The 17,599-nt window shown below is 48.5% G+C and overlaps 1 protein-coding gene across 1 annotated transcript; it reads left to right on the forward strand.

Annotated features, from left to right (window-relative positions):
* Window positions 1-492: 492 nt before the first annotated feature.
* LOC127570465 (pentraxin fusion protein-like) lies at window positions 493-14,240 on the forward strand. Its single transcript, XM_052016076.1, has 5 exons — window positions 493-550; window positions 1,030-1,306; window positions 5,536-5,696; window positions 12,914-13,193; window positions 14,039-14,240. Exons 1-5 carry the CDS (start codon window positions 493-495, stop codon window positions 14,238-14,240), a joined length of 978 nt encoding a protein of 325 aa, XP_051872036.1.
* Window positions 14,241-17,599: the final 3,359 nt, after the last annotated feature.

Raw genomic sequence — 17,599 nt, forward strand, 5'->3', positions numbered from 1 at the left:
GATTTACGCCTCCTCGCCAGCCCTCCCTACCTCACATGCTCACAACCTCAGTCAGAGAGTCGTGCTGATGCAGCCACGGGGAGTCCTCAACCGCTTACAAACTGTGAGGGGGGATTGAGGACAAGTCACTGCAGTAATGCAGAGAATCCCTGAAGCTAATATGTGCTCTGCAAGATCCCATAAAATTATGCTCTACACGCGGTTTGGGTGGGGGGGAGCTGCTCATGCAGTTTACGGCGGAGCCACAGGCAGCGGTGTATCATCGCCCGCGGCCCAAACCGGCAATGATGGCAGACTGAGAGAAAAACACCAAGGCAGCAAAGGCCCTTAAAGCACGTGTCCGCCTGGGGGATGGTCACGAGGAGGTGGCAGGGAGGGAGGAAAAGAAAAATTGCTGGAGGAACTTAGTGGGTCAGGCAGCCGTGGGGGAGGCAATGGGATAGTAAGCGTTTCATGTCAACACTGCGTCAGGGCTGAGAGTTTACAGGGGAAATGCCCGGTGTAAAGAAGCGAGATGAGACAGGAGCGGACAAGCGGTACCGTGATCCAGGTGAGGAGGGGTGGGATGGAGGTCGCGTTAGAGGCTGGTAAGTGATAGTGGAGACAACGAAGGGCTGCAGATAATGGGATCTGAGAAGAAGGGAAGGGGTGAAGTGCAGGCGATAAGGGAAGGAGAGTGGAGGGAGGGGAGTGAATGGGGAAGAGTGGACAGTGTCGATGACAGGACAGGTGGGGAGGGGTAGATATTGGAAAGGCAGATGTTGGAAAGAAGAGGGTGTTTGGGAGGATCAGGGTGGATCAGAAGGAAACAGAAAACAACACAGAGATGGTGCGGGTCGCTTGAAATTGGAAAATACAGTGTTCATGCTGTTGGGTTGTACACTATCCACATCCACTCTCAGAGGCCGGACGATTGAAGGCATAGCTTGTGAAGTAACCCTTGTTAACGAGTGATTTATTTCCCCTCCAACTCCACCTCCCCCCCCCCCCCCCCCGTCCCGTCCCCAAACCCCACCCCATCACCAACAGTAAATCTGGCTCCTTCGGGAAGGGCGATACAGTCCAGCACCGAATCCTGGGCGGATGCCGACCGAGCCATTGACGGCAACAAAAACACGGACGCGACGCAGAATTCCTGTGCTCAAACAAAGGATTCCAGCTTCCCCTGGTGGGCACTGGATTTGGAAGGAAGCTACTCCGTATCAGTGGTAAGAATTACCGTTAGAAAAGACTGCTGCACGGAACGGCTCCTTGGAGCTGAGATCTATATAACAAGCTCTATGAAGACTGAAGATGGTTATAGCCTGTAAGTATTCACTGGAAGACACTGGTTCATTTCAAGATGTACATAGTAGGACTGTGCCTTTCGTGTTATAAAAGTTTAATTTTTCTTGTTGCACCGAAGACACCAGGGGTACGGCAGCGGAGTTTTTGAGTTAGTGCATAGGGAGCTAGAGCTCAGCAGCACTGATCCCGAGCTGAGGAACACGGAACCCTAGGCGTGGACAACCAATTCTCAGTTCTGGGCAACTGACCAGAATGATAACTTCAAATCCTAACTCACTTGCGCGTGAACTTAAATTGAAGGAGTTCAATGAATCGGCTCTTATCAGCACACTTCCTCAGAGTAACAGTAACAAACAAATAATTTGATCCACTTGTGTCACCGATCCTTCTCGGAGATGGATATTTGAGGTCCACATCCATCCGTAGAGTCATAAACAGTCACATTGTCGCTCAGGACCAAAACGCGTCTTTCGGTCGGCCACATCCACGCTGACCGTGATGGCCATCTATGCCACTGACTGCATTAGCATCCATCTCGTAACTTACTCTCCAAATATTCGTCCAAATGCCTTTTAAACGTTGTACTTGTGGCCTCCTCCATCACTTCCTCTTTCAACTGTTACCGGCTGTTACCATCTAACCACTATCTCTGTGGAAAAGAAACCTGCCCCCAGCTCTTCTTTAAATTTCACCCTCTCACCCGAAACCCGTGACAGCTCAGTTTAGTCTCCCCTGCCTTGTGAAAATAGGCTCACGTTCTACGCTCTTTTTATGTCCCTCATAATGTTAGAAGCATCCAGTTGGTTATCCCTCAGCCTCCTGTGTCGCAGTGAGAACAGACACAGCACATCCAACCTCTCATTGTAATAAAACTTTAATTCCAGGCAACATCCTGGTGGATCTATTCTGCGCTCGTCCTGCTACATCCTTCCTGCAGTGCAGCGACCAGGACTGCACATGGTACTCCCAGTACTTCCTCTCCAACGCTTTGTATAGCTGCAACATTACATCTCAACGCTTATGCTCAATGACTGACCATATGAATGAAAGTATACTGAGTGCTTCATCACTACCATATCCACCAGTGTCGCTATTTTCATGGAATCACAAACCCCAAGGTCTCTTGGGATATCAAAACTCTTAATTTCCCTGCCATTTACTGCATGGTCCTGCCAGCATTGGACGCCCCAAAGTGCATGATGTGATTTGATGAAATTCCATCCGCCACCCGCTCCAACCAATTTTACAGCTGACGCGTGTCCCGGTCTAAATTTAGACAACATCTTTCGCTGGTTACAACCCCACAAATTTTCGAGGAATGGAGGGATACGGCACAGAAACAGGCCCGTCGTTCCTATCTGAGCGAGTGCCATTTGCCTGTATTTGGCCACATCCCTCAGAACCTTTCGTATTCATATTTCTGACTAAATGTCTTCCATCATTGCAAGTGAAGCGCCTCTGCTCCGGCAGATCGCTTCATATATCCACCACCCTCTTTAAAATTGTCTGTGTTAAATTTAATCTGCCAATCCTTTGTCCACATTCGCAGTTGATCTTTTCCTGCTGTAGCTTCTGATAAGCTTCCTCGCCGTTAGGTACACCACCAGTGTTGGCTTCATGTGCAGTCTTACTAACTGCATTCTCATCCAAATCGTTGTTGTGGATGACAAATACAGGGGGACCCAGCACTGATCTCTGCGGCACACCACTTCTCGCAGCCTCACAATCTGAAAACCAACCCTCCACCACTCCGCTCTGACACCACTCCTACCAACAACCCAGGCTTGCATCCAATTCTCTGTCTCATCCAAGATCCCATGTGCTCTAACCTTCTGGACCAGCCTATCGTGTGGTTACGTATCAACGCCCTTGCTAAAGTCCATGCAGACAAGGTAATAGGTAATTGATTTACTATTGTCACATGTGTGGGGATACAGTGGAATGCTTTTGTTTGCGTGACATCCGGACGGATCATTCCATATATAAGCACAGCGAGGTCGTACAAAAGGGAAAAAAACAACAGAATGCAGAATATAGTGATACAGTTACAGAGAAAGTGCAGCGCAGGAAGCCAAATAAAGTGCAAGGGCCCTGACGAGGTAGATTGAGAGACATAAGAGACTCTGCAGATACTGGAATCTGGAGCAACACACAGAAAATGCTGAGGGGACTCAGCAGGTCAGGCAGCATCTATGGCAAGAAATAAACTGTCGACGTTTTGGGTTGAGACCCTTCATCAGGACTGGACAGGAAAAGGGTAGAAGCCGGAATAATAAGGTCGGAGGAGGGGAGGGAGTACAGGCAGGCGGGTGATAGGTGAGCCGAGGTGCGAGGGGGAAGGTAGGAGGGCGGGGTGGGGGAGATGTAAGAAGCTGAGAGATTATAGGTAGAAGAGGCAAAATGCTGAAGAAGGAGGAATCCGGTAGGAGAGGGCAGTGGGCCATGGAATAAAGGAAGGAGGTGGGAAATAGATGGGCAGGGTATGAGGGCGCGGAAAGTAGGGGCCACAGGAATGAGCGGAGACGTGGAGAGGGGTCACCGGAAGGCAGAGAAATCGACGTTGAGGCCATCAGGTCGGAAACAACCAAGGCCAAATATGAAGGGTTGTTCCTCCAACCTACGTGTGGCCTCAACGTGGCAGAGGAGGAGGCCGTGGATGGAGGTGTCGGTGTGGGAGAGGATGTGGAATTGAAGTGGATGGCCACCGGAAAATCCTTGCCGAAGAAGGCGGCACGGAGGTGGAGGCGTTGGAAAAAGATGCTCGGCATCGTGCCGGGTGCGGAATTCATTGAGATGGGGGCGTAGAGGTACGAAGGTACCTGCGCTCTGTCCATAACCGCGACCTGCATCTCCCCGTTACCGGTCACTTCACCTCCTCCTCCCACACTATCACTGATATGTCAGTCCTCGGCCTCCTCCACTGCCGGGAGAAGTCCAACCGCAAACTGGAGGAACAGCTCCTCATTTTCCATCTTGGAACCTTGCAGCCTAACGGCAGGAACACTCCCACTTTAGGTGATCCCCACCGCTTTCCCACAAACCCAACCCTCTCTGCACCATGCTTCTTCTGTTCCTAGCCTTCCTCTCTCTTCTTACCTTTTAGACATTCCCCTGTGGATCTGCTCTCCCCTCCTCCCCGCACCTGCCTATCGATATCGCTTACCTGCGTCTACCTATCACCACCCTGTGCCCACCCCACCTCCCCTCTTTTGTCCACCTATCACTGCTCTGCTTTCCCCTCCTATATATCGGGCTTCCCCTTTTCCAATCTTCATTCCCGAAGAAGGGTCCTGACCCGAAACGTTGACCGCCTGCTTTTCTCCACGGATACTGCCTGGCCTGCTGAGCTCCTCCAGCATCAACATTATCTTCCCTGAATTCCACGATCTTCTCCACGGTAAACACCGTCGTCAGTAAACATACAACCCATGCCACCAAGATTCTCATCCAGGTGATGTGTACGACCGACAGCTGAGATTCTAGCACCGATCCCCCTGGTCTTCCAATAGTGACAGCCGTCCAGTCAAAAATGAAAATCTTCACCACTACCATCTGCCTCCTGTCCCCAAGCCAACTTTAGATTCAGATTGCCAATACCTCTCAGCCCACTTGTGCATAACGTTCTGCAAGATCCTGTCAAAAACCTTGCGAAAGCCCATGCAAATCATGTCTGCTGCCTTGCCTTCATCAACTGTCTCCTCAAAATACTGTTAGATATTTGAGACGTGATTTCTCCTGCATAAAACCATGCTGTGTCCTACTATTCAGTACCTGCCTTTCAAATTGAACATCAATCTGGTCACATAGATTTCTTTCAATACGTTATGTGCCACCGATGTAATGCTCAACGATCTATACTTTCCTGGATGTTCCCAGCAGCCCATTTTGAATAAGGGACCAATATTTGCCGTCCTGCAGATACCTGTTTCGTCAGCCGAAGCTGACGAATATACAGAAGTCTCCATCAGAGGCCCAGCATTGCATCCTTCAATAGATCCGGTCACTGTCATTGTCATTGTTTACAGATGAATCCAGACCGTCTCCTGTGTTCGGCGGTCCTCTATGCACATTTACAACTGCGTTTGAAACTAGAATTGGCAGTGCCCGCCGTACAGCAGCACAAAACCACGGTGACGTGCGGCGGACGGAGAAGTCCGTCCCAGCGCACTGATTTCTCAACACTAGGTTTTAAAAGATTGCAGAGTCTCGGACGTTCTCTTCGCACCGTGCAATTTCCATCTGTTTCAGCTGCGGTACCATCTACTCAATTGTCGGATCGACAGTGACACTCAATTGCGGTGATGTTCGCGGTCGATATGTGTTTGTCACCATCCCAGGACATCGGAGAATCCTGACCCTGTGCGAGGTTGAGGTCTTTGGTTTAAAACTCCCGTCACTCAGAGGTTCAGGTATGTTCGAATTTCCCCTAGGTCTGTCATTGAACATACCTTTACACCCTCATTTCGATAAAGATACAATTTCACTCACTTTAAGACGCTTTTGAAGAGCATTAACTGTTGCAGTGCAGAAGAATCTGTGTCAAATATATTTGTAGCACAGAACACAGAACATTACAGCACAGTACAGGCCCTTCGGCCCACGATGTTGTGCCGACATTTTATCCTGCTCTAAGATCTATCTAATCCTTCCCTACAACATAGCCCTCCGTTTTTTCAATCATTCATGTGGCTAAGAGTTTCTTAAATGTCCCTAATGTATCTGCCTCTACCACCTCTGCCGGCAGTGCGTTCCACGCACCCACCACTCTGTGTAAAAAACTTGCCCCTAACATCCCCCTTACACCTTCCTCCAATCACCGGATAATTACACCCCCTCGTATTAGCTACTTTCGCCCTGGAAATAGGTATCCGACTGTTCACTCGATCCGTGGATGCCATGGCCAAGAAAGCTCATCAGTGCCTCTACTTCCTTAGGAGGCTAAATAAATTTGGTTTGTCCCCTTTGAGTCTCACCAACTTTTACCAATGCACCATAGAAAGCATCCTATCAGGATGTATCACGGCTTGGTATGGCAACTGCTCTGCCAAAGACTGCAAGAAGCTGCAGAGAGTTGTCGACACAGCCCAGCACATCACAGACACCAGTCTCCCCTCCTTGGACTCTCGTTGTCTTGGTGAAGCAGCCAGCATAATCAAAGACCCCACCCACCCGGCACATTCTCTCTTTTCTCTTCTTCCATCAGGTGGAAGATACAGGAGCCTGAGGGCACATACCACCAGACTTAAGGACAGCCCTACTGTGATAAGACTATTGAACGGTTCCCTTATACAATGAGATGGACTATGACCTATGACCTCATGACTTCACGATCTACCTTGTTGTGACCTTGCACCTTATTGCACTGCACTTTCTCTGTAGCTGTGACACTTTGTACTGATATTGTTTTTACCTGTACTACATCAATGCACTCTGTACTAACTTGATGTAACTGCACTGTGTAATGAATTGACCTGTACGATCGGTTTGTAAGACAAGTTTTTCACTGTACCTCGGTACAAGTGACAATAATAAACCAATACCAGTACCAATACCATCTTGTACACCTCTGAAAAGTCGAATCTCATCCTCCTTCACTCCAAAGAGAAAAGCCCCAGCTCACCCAACCTATTCTCATAAGACATGCTCTCCAATCCAGGCAGCATTCCGATAAACATCCTCTGCACCCTCTCTAAAGCTTCCACATGCTTCCTGTAATAAGGCGACCAGAAATGAACACAGTACTCCGAGGGTGGTCTAACCAGAGTTCTATAGAAATGCAACATCACCTCGCTGCTTTTGAACTCAACAACCCGATGAAGGCCAACACACCATATGCCTTCTTAACAACCCTATCAACCTGCGTGGCAACCTTGTGGGATCTATGGACGTAGACCCCAAGATCCCTTTGTTCCTCCACACTGCTACGAGTCCTGCCATTAACCTTGTATTCTGCCTTAAAATTCTATCTTCCATAGTGTATCACTTCACACTTATCCGGGTTGAACTCCATCTGCCAATTCTCAGCCCAGCTCTGCATTCTATCAAAGTCCTGTTGTAACCAACAGCACCCTTTACACTATGCACATCCTTCGCGTCATATTCAAACTTACCAACATACGCTTCCACATCCTCATCTAAGTCACTTAAAAAATCACAAAGAGCAGGGGTCCCAGAACAGATCACTACCGAAAACCACTATTCACCGACCTCCAGGCAGAATACACTTCATCTACAACCACCCTTCTATCGGCGATTCAAATCTGAATCCACACAGCCAAGTTTCCCTGGATCCTACGCCGCCTGACTTACTGAATGAGCCTTCCATGAGGAACATTGTCAAACGACTTACTAAGACCCATGTACACCACATCCACTGCTCTACCTTCATCAATGTGCTTTGTCACATCCTAATGCTCAAACTTACAATATGAACACCCGCGCTGTGACAGTGTTGAGCATGGAGCCACTGTGTTAGATTATGATGCCGCCGAATGCGATGAACATTATCTGAAGCAACAAGGCCAGCACCACCGACAGTAAACAAGGAAACACACGCCACTTTACGCCAACCTCTAACCTGAGGCAGGGCGGGGAAGGAGCAGTGGGGAAGTAGGTGTGGATGCAGAACGAAGGGAGACGATCGCCAATCTCAGCGCAGAATCGATGGAGGGAAATATTCCAGTCACATTCTCATGGAAATACACAGCAGAAACCGACACAAATCCTCCCATGCCCGTCAGAAGTGGAAAGATTTACCATGATCACCGGGTGCTACACCCGGTCCGTCGCCCTGAAATTCACGGTTCCTTCGGGGTTATTCCAGGTGCTTACCCGATATACCCCTGCAGCCCAAAACCTTTTTCTATACCATCCACATACTGCCGGCACGGAAGACAGTGGGAGTGCTTGTGACAATGAGGACATATTGACTCAACAAAAATATTTGGAAAGTTTGAGTGAGTGGGCAAAAATATGGAAATTGGAGTTGAAAATAGGAAGGCAGGTGGTCATCACAGGTAAGAGTGATCCGATCAAGATGATTATTTAAACAGAAAGATATTTCAAATCAGTGGTTTTCTTTTGAATAGATCATAAAAGTACCTTGAAGGAAGGAATCGTGAAAGCAAAAGGCATTTCCTTTAATTGTCACAGAGACATAAGACCCTACAGACGCTGGAATCCGGAGCAACAGACAATCTGCTGGAGGAGCTCAGCGGGTCGAAATCCTGCGTCAGGACATGCGGAGAGGCGAGGCAGCCAGTATAAAGAGAAGGAGGGGTGTGGTTGTGTAATGGGTGGGTGGACCAGAAGGAGAAGGGGATTCACCCTACCTCCCAGTACTCACCTTTCAGCCTATGAGCCTCCGCATCCAGCAGATCACACTTCGTCATTTCCGCCAGCTGCAACTAGACCCGACCACCAGCCACATCTTCTCCTCCCAACCTTTATCAGCCTTCCTCCGGGCACACTCACTCCGTGATTTCCGAGTCCACTCATCCCTCCCCACCCAACCCTCCCCTGACCCCGGCACTTGTCCCTGCCCTCGCAATTGGTGTAACCCTTGTCCTTACACCTCGTCCCTCACCACCATCCAGGGACCTAAACAGCCCTTCCCGCTGCACGTCCTTGGCCGAATATAGTTTGGCCTACTATATTCGGTGCTTTTGATGTGGCCTCGTCTGCATCGGCGACACCAACCGTAGACTGGGCGACCATTTCGCAGAACACCTACGGTCATTTGGCAATGACCATCCCAAGCTCCCGGTTGAATGCAATTTCAATTCCCATTCCCACTCCAACACTGACCTGTTCATCCTCGGCCTTCTCTACTGGAATTAGAATTGGTTTATTTTTATCACGTGAACCTGTCTTGCATACGGTTCATACAAATCAATTCATCACATAGTACATGGAGGGAGTGGAAGGTAACACAATGCAGAATAATGTGAACAGAGACAGAGAAAGTGCAATGCAGGTAGACAATGAGGTACAAGGTCAGAACAAGGATGAAGCCCAACGCCAATTGGGGGAACAAAACCTCATTCCTTCTGGGTAGACCGCAACACAACGTCCCCGTTCCCCCATCTTCATCGCCCTCCCTCACGTGGTTCTATCCATCTACTAGACACACACACACACACACACACACACACACACACAGAGTACACCCACAGGTCACCCCCCCCCCCATATGTTTCTGCTTCCATCTGTCGTTCACCTCTCCTCTAATGGTTCCCATTCTCACCTCCTTTGCTCAAAGTCCAGCACCGGTAGCCCGTTGTGTTCCTGCTTATCTCCCACCAGCAGATGTCTCCAACCCTCACCCTCCCCTGACCCACCTTGCTCGATCTGTTTTTCTTCTTCGTTCTTATTCTGCCTCCATTTATCATTCACCTGTCACCGTTTCCCACTCCACCTCTAATTCCCTCCCCTACCTGGCCGAGCCCGCCTTTCATCATACACCCCTCCTCAGTCCACCAGTCACCTTTCTCACCACACTCCTCTCCTCTTTCTACCGGCCATATCCCTTCTCCAATCTCAGTCCTGATACCATAGAACCATAGAACCATACAGCACAAAACAGGCCCTTCGGCTCACCATGTTGTGCCGTCCATCAAACCACCCTCACATTATCTATCCCTTCCCTCCCGCATATCCCTCTATCTCACATTCCTCCATATGCCTATCCAACAAACTCTTGAACCTGTCCAATGTATCTGCCTCCACCACAAACCACTCTCTGGATGAAAAACCTCCCCCTGACATCTCCCCTGAACCTCCCACCCATAACCTTAAAGCCATGACCTCTCGTCTTGAGCAATGGTGCCCTGGGAAAGAGGCACTGACTCTCTACTCTATCTATTCCTCTCAATATTTTATATACTTCTATCATGTCTCCTCTCATCCTCCTCCTTTCCAGTGAATAAAGCCCTAGCACCTTAAGCCTTTCTTCATATTCCATACGCTCTAATCCAGGCAGCATCCTGGTAAATCTCCTCTGCACCCTCTCCGACGCCTCCACATCCTTCCATAATGTGGCGACCAGAACTGAACACAGTACTCTAAGTGTGGTCTAACAAGAGTTTTGTAAAGCTGCATCATCACTTTGCAGCTCTTAAACTCAATCCCATGAACTTCCGAAAGCTAACATCCCATAGGCCTTCTTAACTGCTCTATCCACCTGTGAGGCAACTTTCAGTGAACTGTGAATATGAACCCCCAGATCCCTCTGCTCCTCTACACTGCCAAGTACCTTGCCATTTACCCTGTACTCTGCCCTGGAGTTTGTACTTCCAAAGTGTACCACCTCACACTTCTCCGGATTGAACTCCATCTGCCACGTCAGCTCAGCTCTGCATCCCATCAATATCCCTCTGTAAGCTCCGACAGCCCTCCACACTATCCACAACACCACCGATCTTAGTGTCGTCCGCAAACTTACTAACCCAGCCTTCCACCCCCTCATCTAAGTCATCTATAAATATCACAAAAAGTAGAGGTCCCAGAACCGATCCCCGCGGGACACCACTAGTCATTGCCCTCCAATCCGAGGGCACTCCTTCCACCACAACCCTCTGCTTTCTACAGGCAAGCCAATTCCTAATCCACACAGCCAAGCTCCCCTGGATCCCTTGGCCTCTGACCTTCTGAAGAAGCCTACCATGAGGAACATTATCAAACGCCTTACTAAAATCCATATAGACCACATCCACCGCACTACCCTCAGAAATCTATCAGGCTTGTAAGGCAAGACCTTCCCTTCACAAAGCCATGCCGGCTGTCCCTAATCAGTCCATGATTCTCTAGGTGTTCATAGATCCTATCCCTTAGAATCCTTTCTGACAGCTTACCCACCACAGACGTGAGACTCACCGGTCTATAATTCCCTGGACTATCCCTACTACCTTCGACCCGAAACGTCGACAATTTCTGCCCCCCACAGATGCTGCTCGACCCAGTGAGTTCCTCCAGCAGATTGTTTAATGCTCCCTTTGTTTACAATGCGTTAAGAGCATTGGACAGCACAGCCAGATACAGGCCCTTCGGCCCGCAATTCCTGATGCTGTTCATGATGCCAATTTAAACTAACTCCATCTGTCTGTCCCTCCATTCCAGACCTGTTCACGTGTCTGTCTAAATGCCTTTATCAGAGAAAACAATCCAAGATTGCCCAACCTCCCCTTATGGCTAATACTGTCCAATCCAGGCAACATCCTGGTGAACGTCTTCGACACCTTCTCCAAAGCCTCCACATCCTTCTGTCATGCGGTGACCAGAAATGCATGCAATAATCACAATGTATCCTCACTAAAGCTTCATTCGGAAGCAACATGACTTGCCAAATTTTATAATCAATGCCCCCACCAATAAAGGCAAGATAAAGGTAAAGCCGACTTTGCCACCCAACTTACTTACATTGCCACTTCAAGGGAGCTATGACTTTGCAACCCAAGATCCTTCGGTACATCAATTCTCTTAACGAACCTTAGCTGTCTATTTTCTTCTTACATTTGATGCAACAAAATGCAACACCTCACACTTGTCCGGAAGAAATGCCATTTGTCTTTTATCTGCCCATATTTTCAACTGCTGTATATCCATGCTGCACTCTGTGACAACCTTCCACAATATCCGCAGCACCTCCAATTTGGAGATTAAAACACAAAGAAATGTGGTAACGATTGTTCGGGGGGCTGGTCAGACCGGATTCGCCGCTTGTCGTGTGCCGTGTTCGTTGTTTCAGCTTAAAACGTGGATGCACTCGTCAGCATTGTCCAGAAGACTTTCTTAAGCCTAATTCTTGGACGAGAGGATAATATAATCACTGATGACTGTAAAGCAAGTTCTACATTTACTTGTGGTTCAGGGAGTAAGGGGGAACTAACTGAAAGGCATCAGGTCCCAACTGTGGTAAAACTCCTGGAATCTTTACCCTGAAGATCCGTGGTGACAGGATCAGCAGATGCGTTCCCGGAGCGTGCGTGCGCGTGCGTGTTTGAAATCACCAGACTAACCGTGTAACTGACATGTGGACCTTCCTCTCCCTCTCTGTCTGTCTGTCTCTCTCTCTCTCTCACACACACACACACACATACACACACACACACACTCATACACACACACACACTCATACACACACACGCGCGCGCGCACGCACACACACACGTACACACACACACATACACACACGCACACATACACACACACTCATACACTCACACGCGCACGCACACACACACATATACACACACGCGCACACACACGCGCACACATACACACATACACGCGCGCGCACACACACGCACACACACACACACACACACACGCACACACGCACACACACGCACACACACCTGGGGACCAAAGCCGATCTCCAATTTGGAGCAAAATGATGCAACTCACCAATATTTCGTCTCAGCACCAAGACCTCTGGCCTCATGTTTGAGGAACATGGGGAGGGGTGACCAAAAGTCCATTCGGACTTGGAAATGCATCGTGCTAGTTTCATCGTCACCGGCGTCACCTCCTGTTACTCCGTTACTGACTTGAGTTTAGGATGAGGACCGAATGAGGGATGAACTGTGAGACGAATTCTGTGGATGTGTTTTATTTTCGTATCAAACAGTAAACCTCGCGATAAAGGGAGATGCGGATCAGTCCGGCACAGAATACGCGGCAAGAGCCTCCCGGGCCAACGACGGCGACAAATCCGCCGACGGTGAGCAGGGTTCCTGCACGCAGACAAACCAAAGCAGCAACCCCTGGTGGAGAGTCAATTTAAAGGAAACCTTCGTCGTGTCGATGATTAGAATCACCAACAGACTGGACTGCTGCTCGGACCGCATCAGAGGAGCCGAGATCCGCATCGGGAACTCGGTGCAGAACTATGGGAATTCCAACAGACTGTAAGTATTCAGCGGCAAGCGTTGAGTCTCGTGAAGCTGTAAATCTTCACGCAGTGGCTCTGGAAGTTTCATTCTTCGATGTACTGACCAGATGCGTGGAGAATGAATAGGTGCGGTCGAGTAGTTTTACGTCAGTGCATGAAGCCAGAGGTGAGGACCACTGGTGCAGAGGTGTGACCTCAGATTCAGTTGTGCCGACCACTGATCCAGAGGCATGAGTTGCAAAACCGGCTCAGTAGAGGGTGTGATTAAATACGAGGAAAATTAAATCTTCTTTGTGCCAATAAAATTCTCCTCAGTAACGATACACATGAACCAGTCCGGCTGTGGTAATAACTCACACCAGTCACTCAAGTCCTGCAGGGAAGGAGCCTCACCTCATTACCCATCCGTTTTAAGTGTGATCCAGTCTGTATCTAGTGACTGCCTCATCAAGAGAGGTAATTGGAGACGGACAGTAAATGTTGGCCCTGTCTGGGTCCACCACGTCCTAAGTATACATGAAATATAAGCACCATTTAGACTTTCTTTAACCTTGGAAAAGATCTATCCGTTGTCTTAAGACCCAATGCCTTTCATGGAGCAACTCTGCTGCCCCATTCGAATTCGGCATTATTGGAATTCCTCCTGCACCAAAAAGGTGGGCCTGCAGGGCAATATGAAGTGACTGTTGGGGCCACACAAATCCTATCAACCGTTGCCAGCGGTTCAGTAGCACCTACTCACGGTGAGCAGAGACGGAAAGTAATGAACGGCCCTCGGCAGGGCTTCCGTGTGTCGAACCACGTTTCAGAACATTGTCGAATTCCAGGTGCCGCTCATCGTGAAATTTTCATTCCTTTCAGCTGTGCAACCGTTCAATCAGTAGAACAAAGTTACACCTTCCGTTGCGATGGCTTCACTGGTCGATATGTGAATATCATGATCCCGGGACGTAACAGAATCCTGACCCTGTGCGAGGTTGAGGTCTTTGGTACAAAGCTCCCGTCGGTAGAAGGTGCAGGTAGGTTCAAACCCGCACTCAAGCACCCGCTGTACATACCCTAACGCCTTCAACCAGGAGGTTCTGGCTGACGTGATTCCCCTTGTGCCTTCTCCAAGCCCAAGCAAACGTTTCTTATCTCTTTAATCACATGGCAGTCTCGGCGATTGAAGGAGAGGCCAATGAGTGAACTCTTCTTGATTCCTGTATTAATTTAATTTCCGCCCAACAGTAAACCTGGCGGACTATGGGTTAGCGACCCAGTCCAGCAACCGACGAGATTGGAGATGTTCGCCGAGCCATTGACGCGGATGTGAATTCCTGTACTCGCACAAGGGTATCCAGCAACCCCTGGTGGAGCGTCGATTTGGGTGGGTCCTACATTGTGGCAACAGTGGTAATCACCAACAGACAAGACTGCTGTTCGGAACGGCTCCTAGGAGCCGAGGTCCACATCGGGACCTCCAGAGTATACTCTTTCAACAATGTGTAAGTATTCAGCGGCAAAGGCTGGCTGCCTTCCACCTGCACATCGTTCGACGAAGGCGGATGTTCCACAAGTTTTATTCTTCGTGATGCTCTAAAGACATAATTGAAAATGGGCTGGGGTGCGCTGGAGTAATGTTACGTTACTGCACTGAACCGGAAGGTAAGGACCTCCGGTACAGGGGAATAGACCACTCACCCAGATGTGCGGACCACAGACCAGTGGTGCAGACCTGATGATCGATATGAGCCCAATGTCAAATCGTTAGCGGGAGCTAATTAAATTCAAGGAATTAAATAAATCAGTGTGGCAGAAACAAAATTCCTCTCAGCAGTAACATCAACAATGAAACCATCTTATTACGGTAATACCCCACAGTTCACTAAGCCTAGCTCATATTACGCTCTACCCAGCAGATGTTCTGGAACTTTTATAGTTCTTCATGCTGCAGACATTATTGAGAAATGCAGGGGTACGATAGCATAGTCTTTTCGTTACTGCAGTGGAAGCCAGAGGTTTGGGTCACTGATCCGGAAGTGTAGCGATTAGCGTAACGCTATTACCGCGCCGGCGACTCGGGTTAAATTCCCGGTGCTGTCTGCAAGAACTTTCTCCCCGTTTCTGCGTGGGTTTCCTCCGGGTGCTCCCGTTTCCTCCCACATTCCAAAGACGTACGGGTGAGGAGCTGTGGGCATGCTATGTTGGCACAGGAAGAGTGGCACCAACTCTTCCGGCGCTAACATGGGAGTTGCAGGCTGCCCCCAGTACATTCTCAGTAACACAAAAAGACGCATTTCACTGTGTGTTTCGATGTACATGTGACTAATATCTATCTAACTATCCACCGATCGATCGATCGATCTATGTTCCAAGCGCTATGTCGGTATCTGAGTGCAGGAGATGTACGGGGAGATTGTAATGTAAATTCGAGGAATTAAACAATTCTGCAAAGTAAAATAAGTAAAAGATTCTCAGTGCAAGTAACTATTAAACAATCGAATTGTGGTCATAACCCATTTGACTCACCTTTTCCTTAAGGGGAGGACCTCAGCGGTCAATAACCGGCCTTGTTGATATGTAACCTCCAGACGCCACCTGTGGCTATTTCAGAAGTAATTTGGCGTTCAGCGGGAGGTTTCCGTTGGAGCCGCCTCCATCCGATCAAACACTGCAAGTGACTCATCCCCAGATGCTCATTGACGAGCAACTGAGTCCGTCTTCCCGCGCCCGAATTCACAGAACTAAGTTTCAGACAAATGCAGAGCTCCAGCTGCTGACTTCTCACGGAGCGATTTCCATCTCTTTCAGCTGTGAATCGTCCGAATCCGTTTCTCCAACATATACCTTCAGCTGCCATGGTTTTACAGGACGATATCTGAGTATCATCATCCCGGGAATGAATAAAATTCTGACCCTGTGCGATGTTCAGATCTTTGGCTGGAAGGACAAAAGGTCGGTCAGTAATAAAGAGAAACATTACCGACATGTACGCTGCTGTTCTCGCTGCTTACGAGAGGAATGAAACCGGCAATTGTACCGCGGAAAGGGAATTTGCGGAACATATCAGAATGTTGGGTAGATTTGTTCATCATCGGAGGTATTGCTGAGGCAGTGATATAGTTGTCGTGGAATGTGGTCTTCAAGAGGTTTGGGTGTAAATAAGGAATAGGTGGGAGAAAACACCCGGGTGGGAGCAGTCTCTGGGCCATCAAGGGGTTGCCTCTGGAAAGGGCAAATCAGGAAACACCAATGACATACACCAAAGGAATTCTCACAGATGACTTGAATCTGCGTAGTGCACTGGAGTCATCAGGTCAGCAAGAACATGAATTTGTGAAATATATCAGGGATTGTTCCTTCGAAAATTATGTCACAGAAGAATCCCGGGAACGGGTATGTTATTCTTTTCACGCTTGATGAAGTAAAGTTAATGAGAGATCCTTCATGATATAAATCAGTTAAAAATTTGGGAGCAGAAATGGCAAATGGAGGTTAAGTGCGACCCGTTGCATTTTACGAGGTCAAATTCAAAAGGAAAGTATTTTTTTAAAAGCTTCCCAATCCTCTAGCTTCCCACTAATTATTACAATATTCTGTGCACTCTGTTTTGCTTTATGCTGTCTTTGACTTCCCTTGTCAGCCATGGTTGCCTCATCCTCCCTTCACAATGTTTCTTCTTCTTTGGGCTGAACTGATCCTGCATCTTCCGAATTATTCCCAGAAACTCCTGCCATTGCTGCTCTACCGTCATCCCTGCTGGGGTCCCCTTCCAATCATCCTTGGATATTCCCTCTCTCATGCCTCTGTAGTTACTTTTTACTCATCTGTAATACCGATACATCCGATTTTAGCTTCCCTTCTCTCTCAACTGTTAGGGCGAATTCTATCGTATTATGACCACTGCCTCCTAGGGGTTCTTTTACCTCCAGCTCCCTAATCAAATCTGGTTCATTGTGCAACACCAAATCCAGAATTGCCTTTTTCCTCGTGAGCTCGAGCACAAGCTGTTCTTAAAAACCATCTTGTAAGCATTCTACATATTCCCTCTCTTCGGGTCCAGTACCAACCTGATTTTCCCAATCTACCTGCATATTGAAATACACCTTCACCACCGTAACATTTTCACACAGAGTACAGTGGGAACATGGAACGAACTGTCAGACGAAGCTGTAGAGGCAGGTCTGGTTAAAATATTTAAAATGCATTTAGACGTTTAAAGGGATAAGAAAGGTTCAGAGGGATTTAGGACAAACGCAGGGAAATGGTAATAGTTCAGGTGGACAGCTTGGTTAGCATGGACGATTTGGGCCAAAGGGCCTGTTTCCGTGATCTATAACTCCGCGGCTTCATTGCAGTAAACTCGCTTATTTCTAATTGTGCCGTCACCTCATCGACTTGCTGCGAAAGTTGTGTGCACTCAGTTAGGGGGCCTTAAAC

This window comes from Pristis pectinata, chromosome 5, assembly GCF_009764475.1.
Source record: "Pristis pectinata isolate sPriPec2 chromosome 5, sPriPec2.1.pri, whole genome shotgun sequence".
Classification (NCBI taxonomy): Eukaryota; Metazoa; Chordata; class Chondrichthyes; order Rhinopristiformes; family Pristidae; genus Pristis; species Pristis pectinata.

Coding starts and splice junctions, on each gene's coding strand:
- LOC127570465 (XM_052016076.1), top strand. CDS start 493: ATGCCCGGTGTAAAGAAGCGAGATGAGACAGGAGCGGACAAGCGGTAC. Junction 1,307..5,535: donor ACTGAAGATGGTTATAGCCT/GTAAGTATTCAC, acceptor CATCTGTTTCAG/CTGCGGTACCATCTACTCAA. Junction 5,697..12,913: donor CCCGTCACTCAGAGGTTCAG/GTATGTTCGAAT, acceptor CGTATCAAACAG/TAAACCTCGCGATAAAGGGA.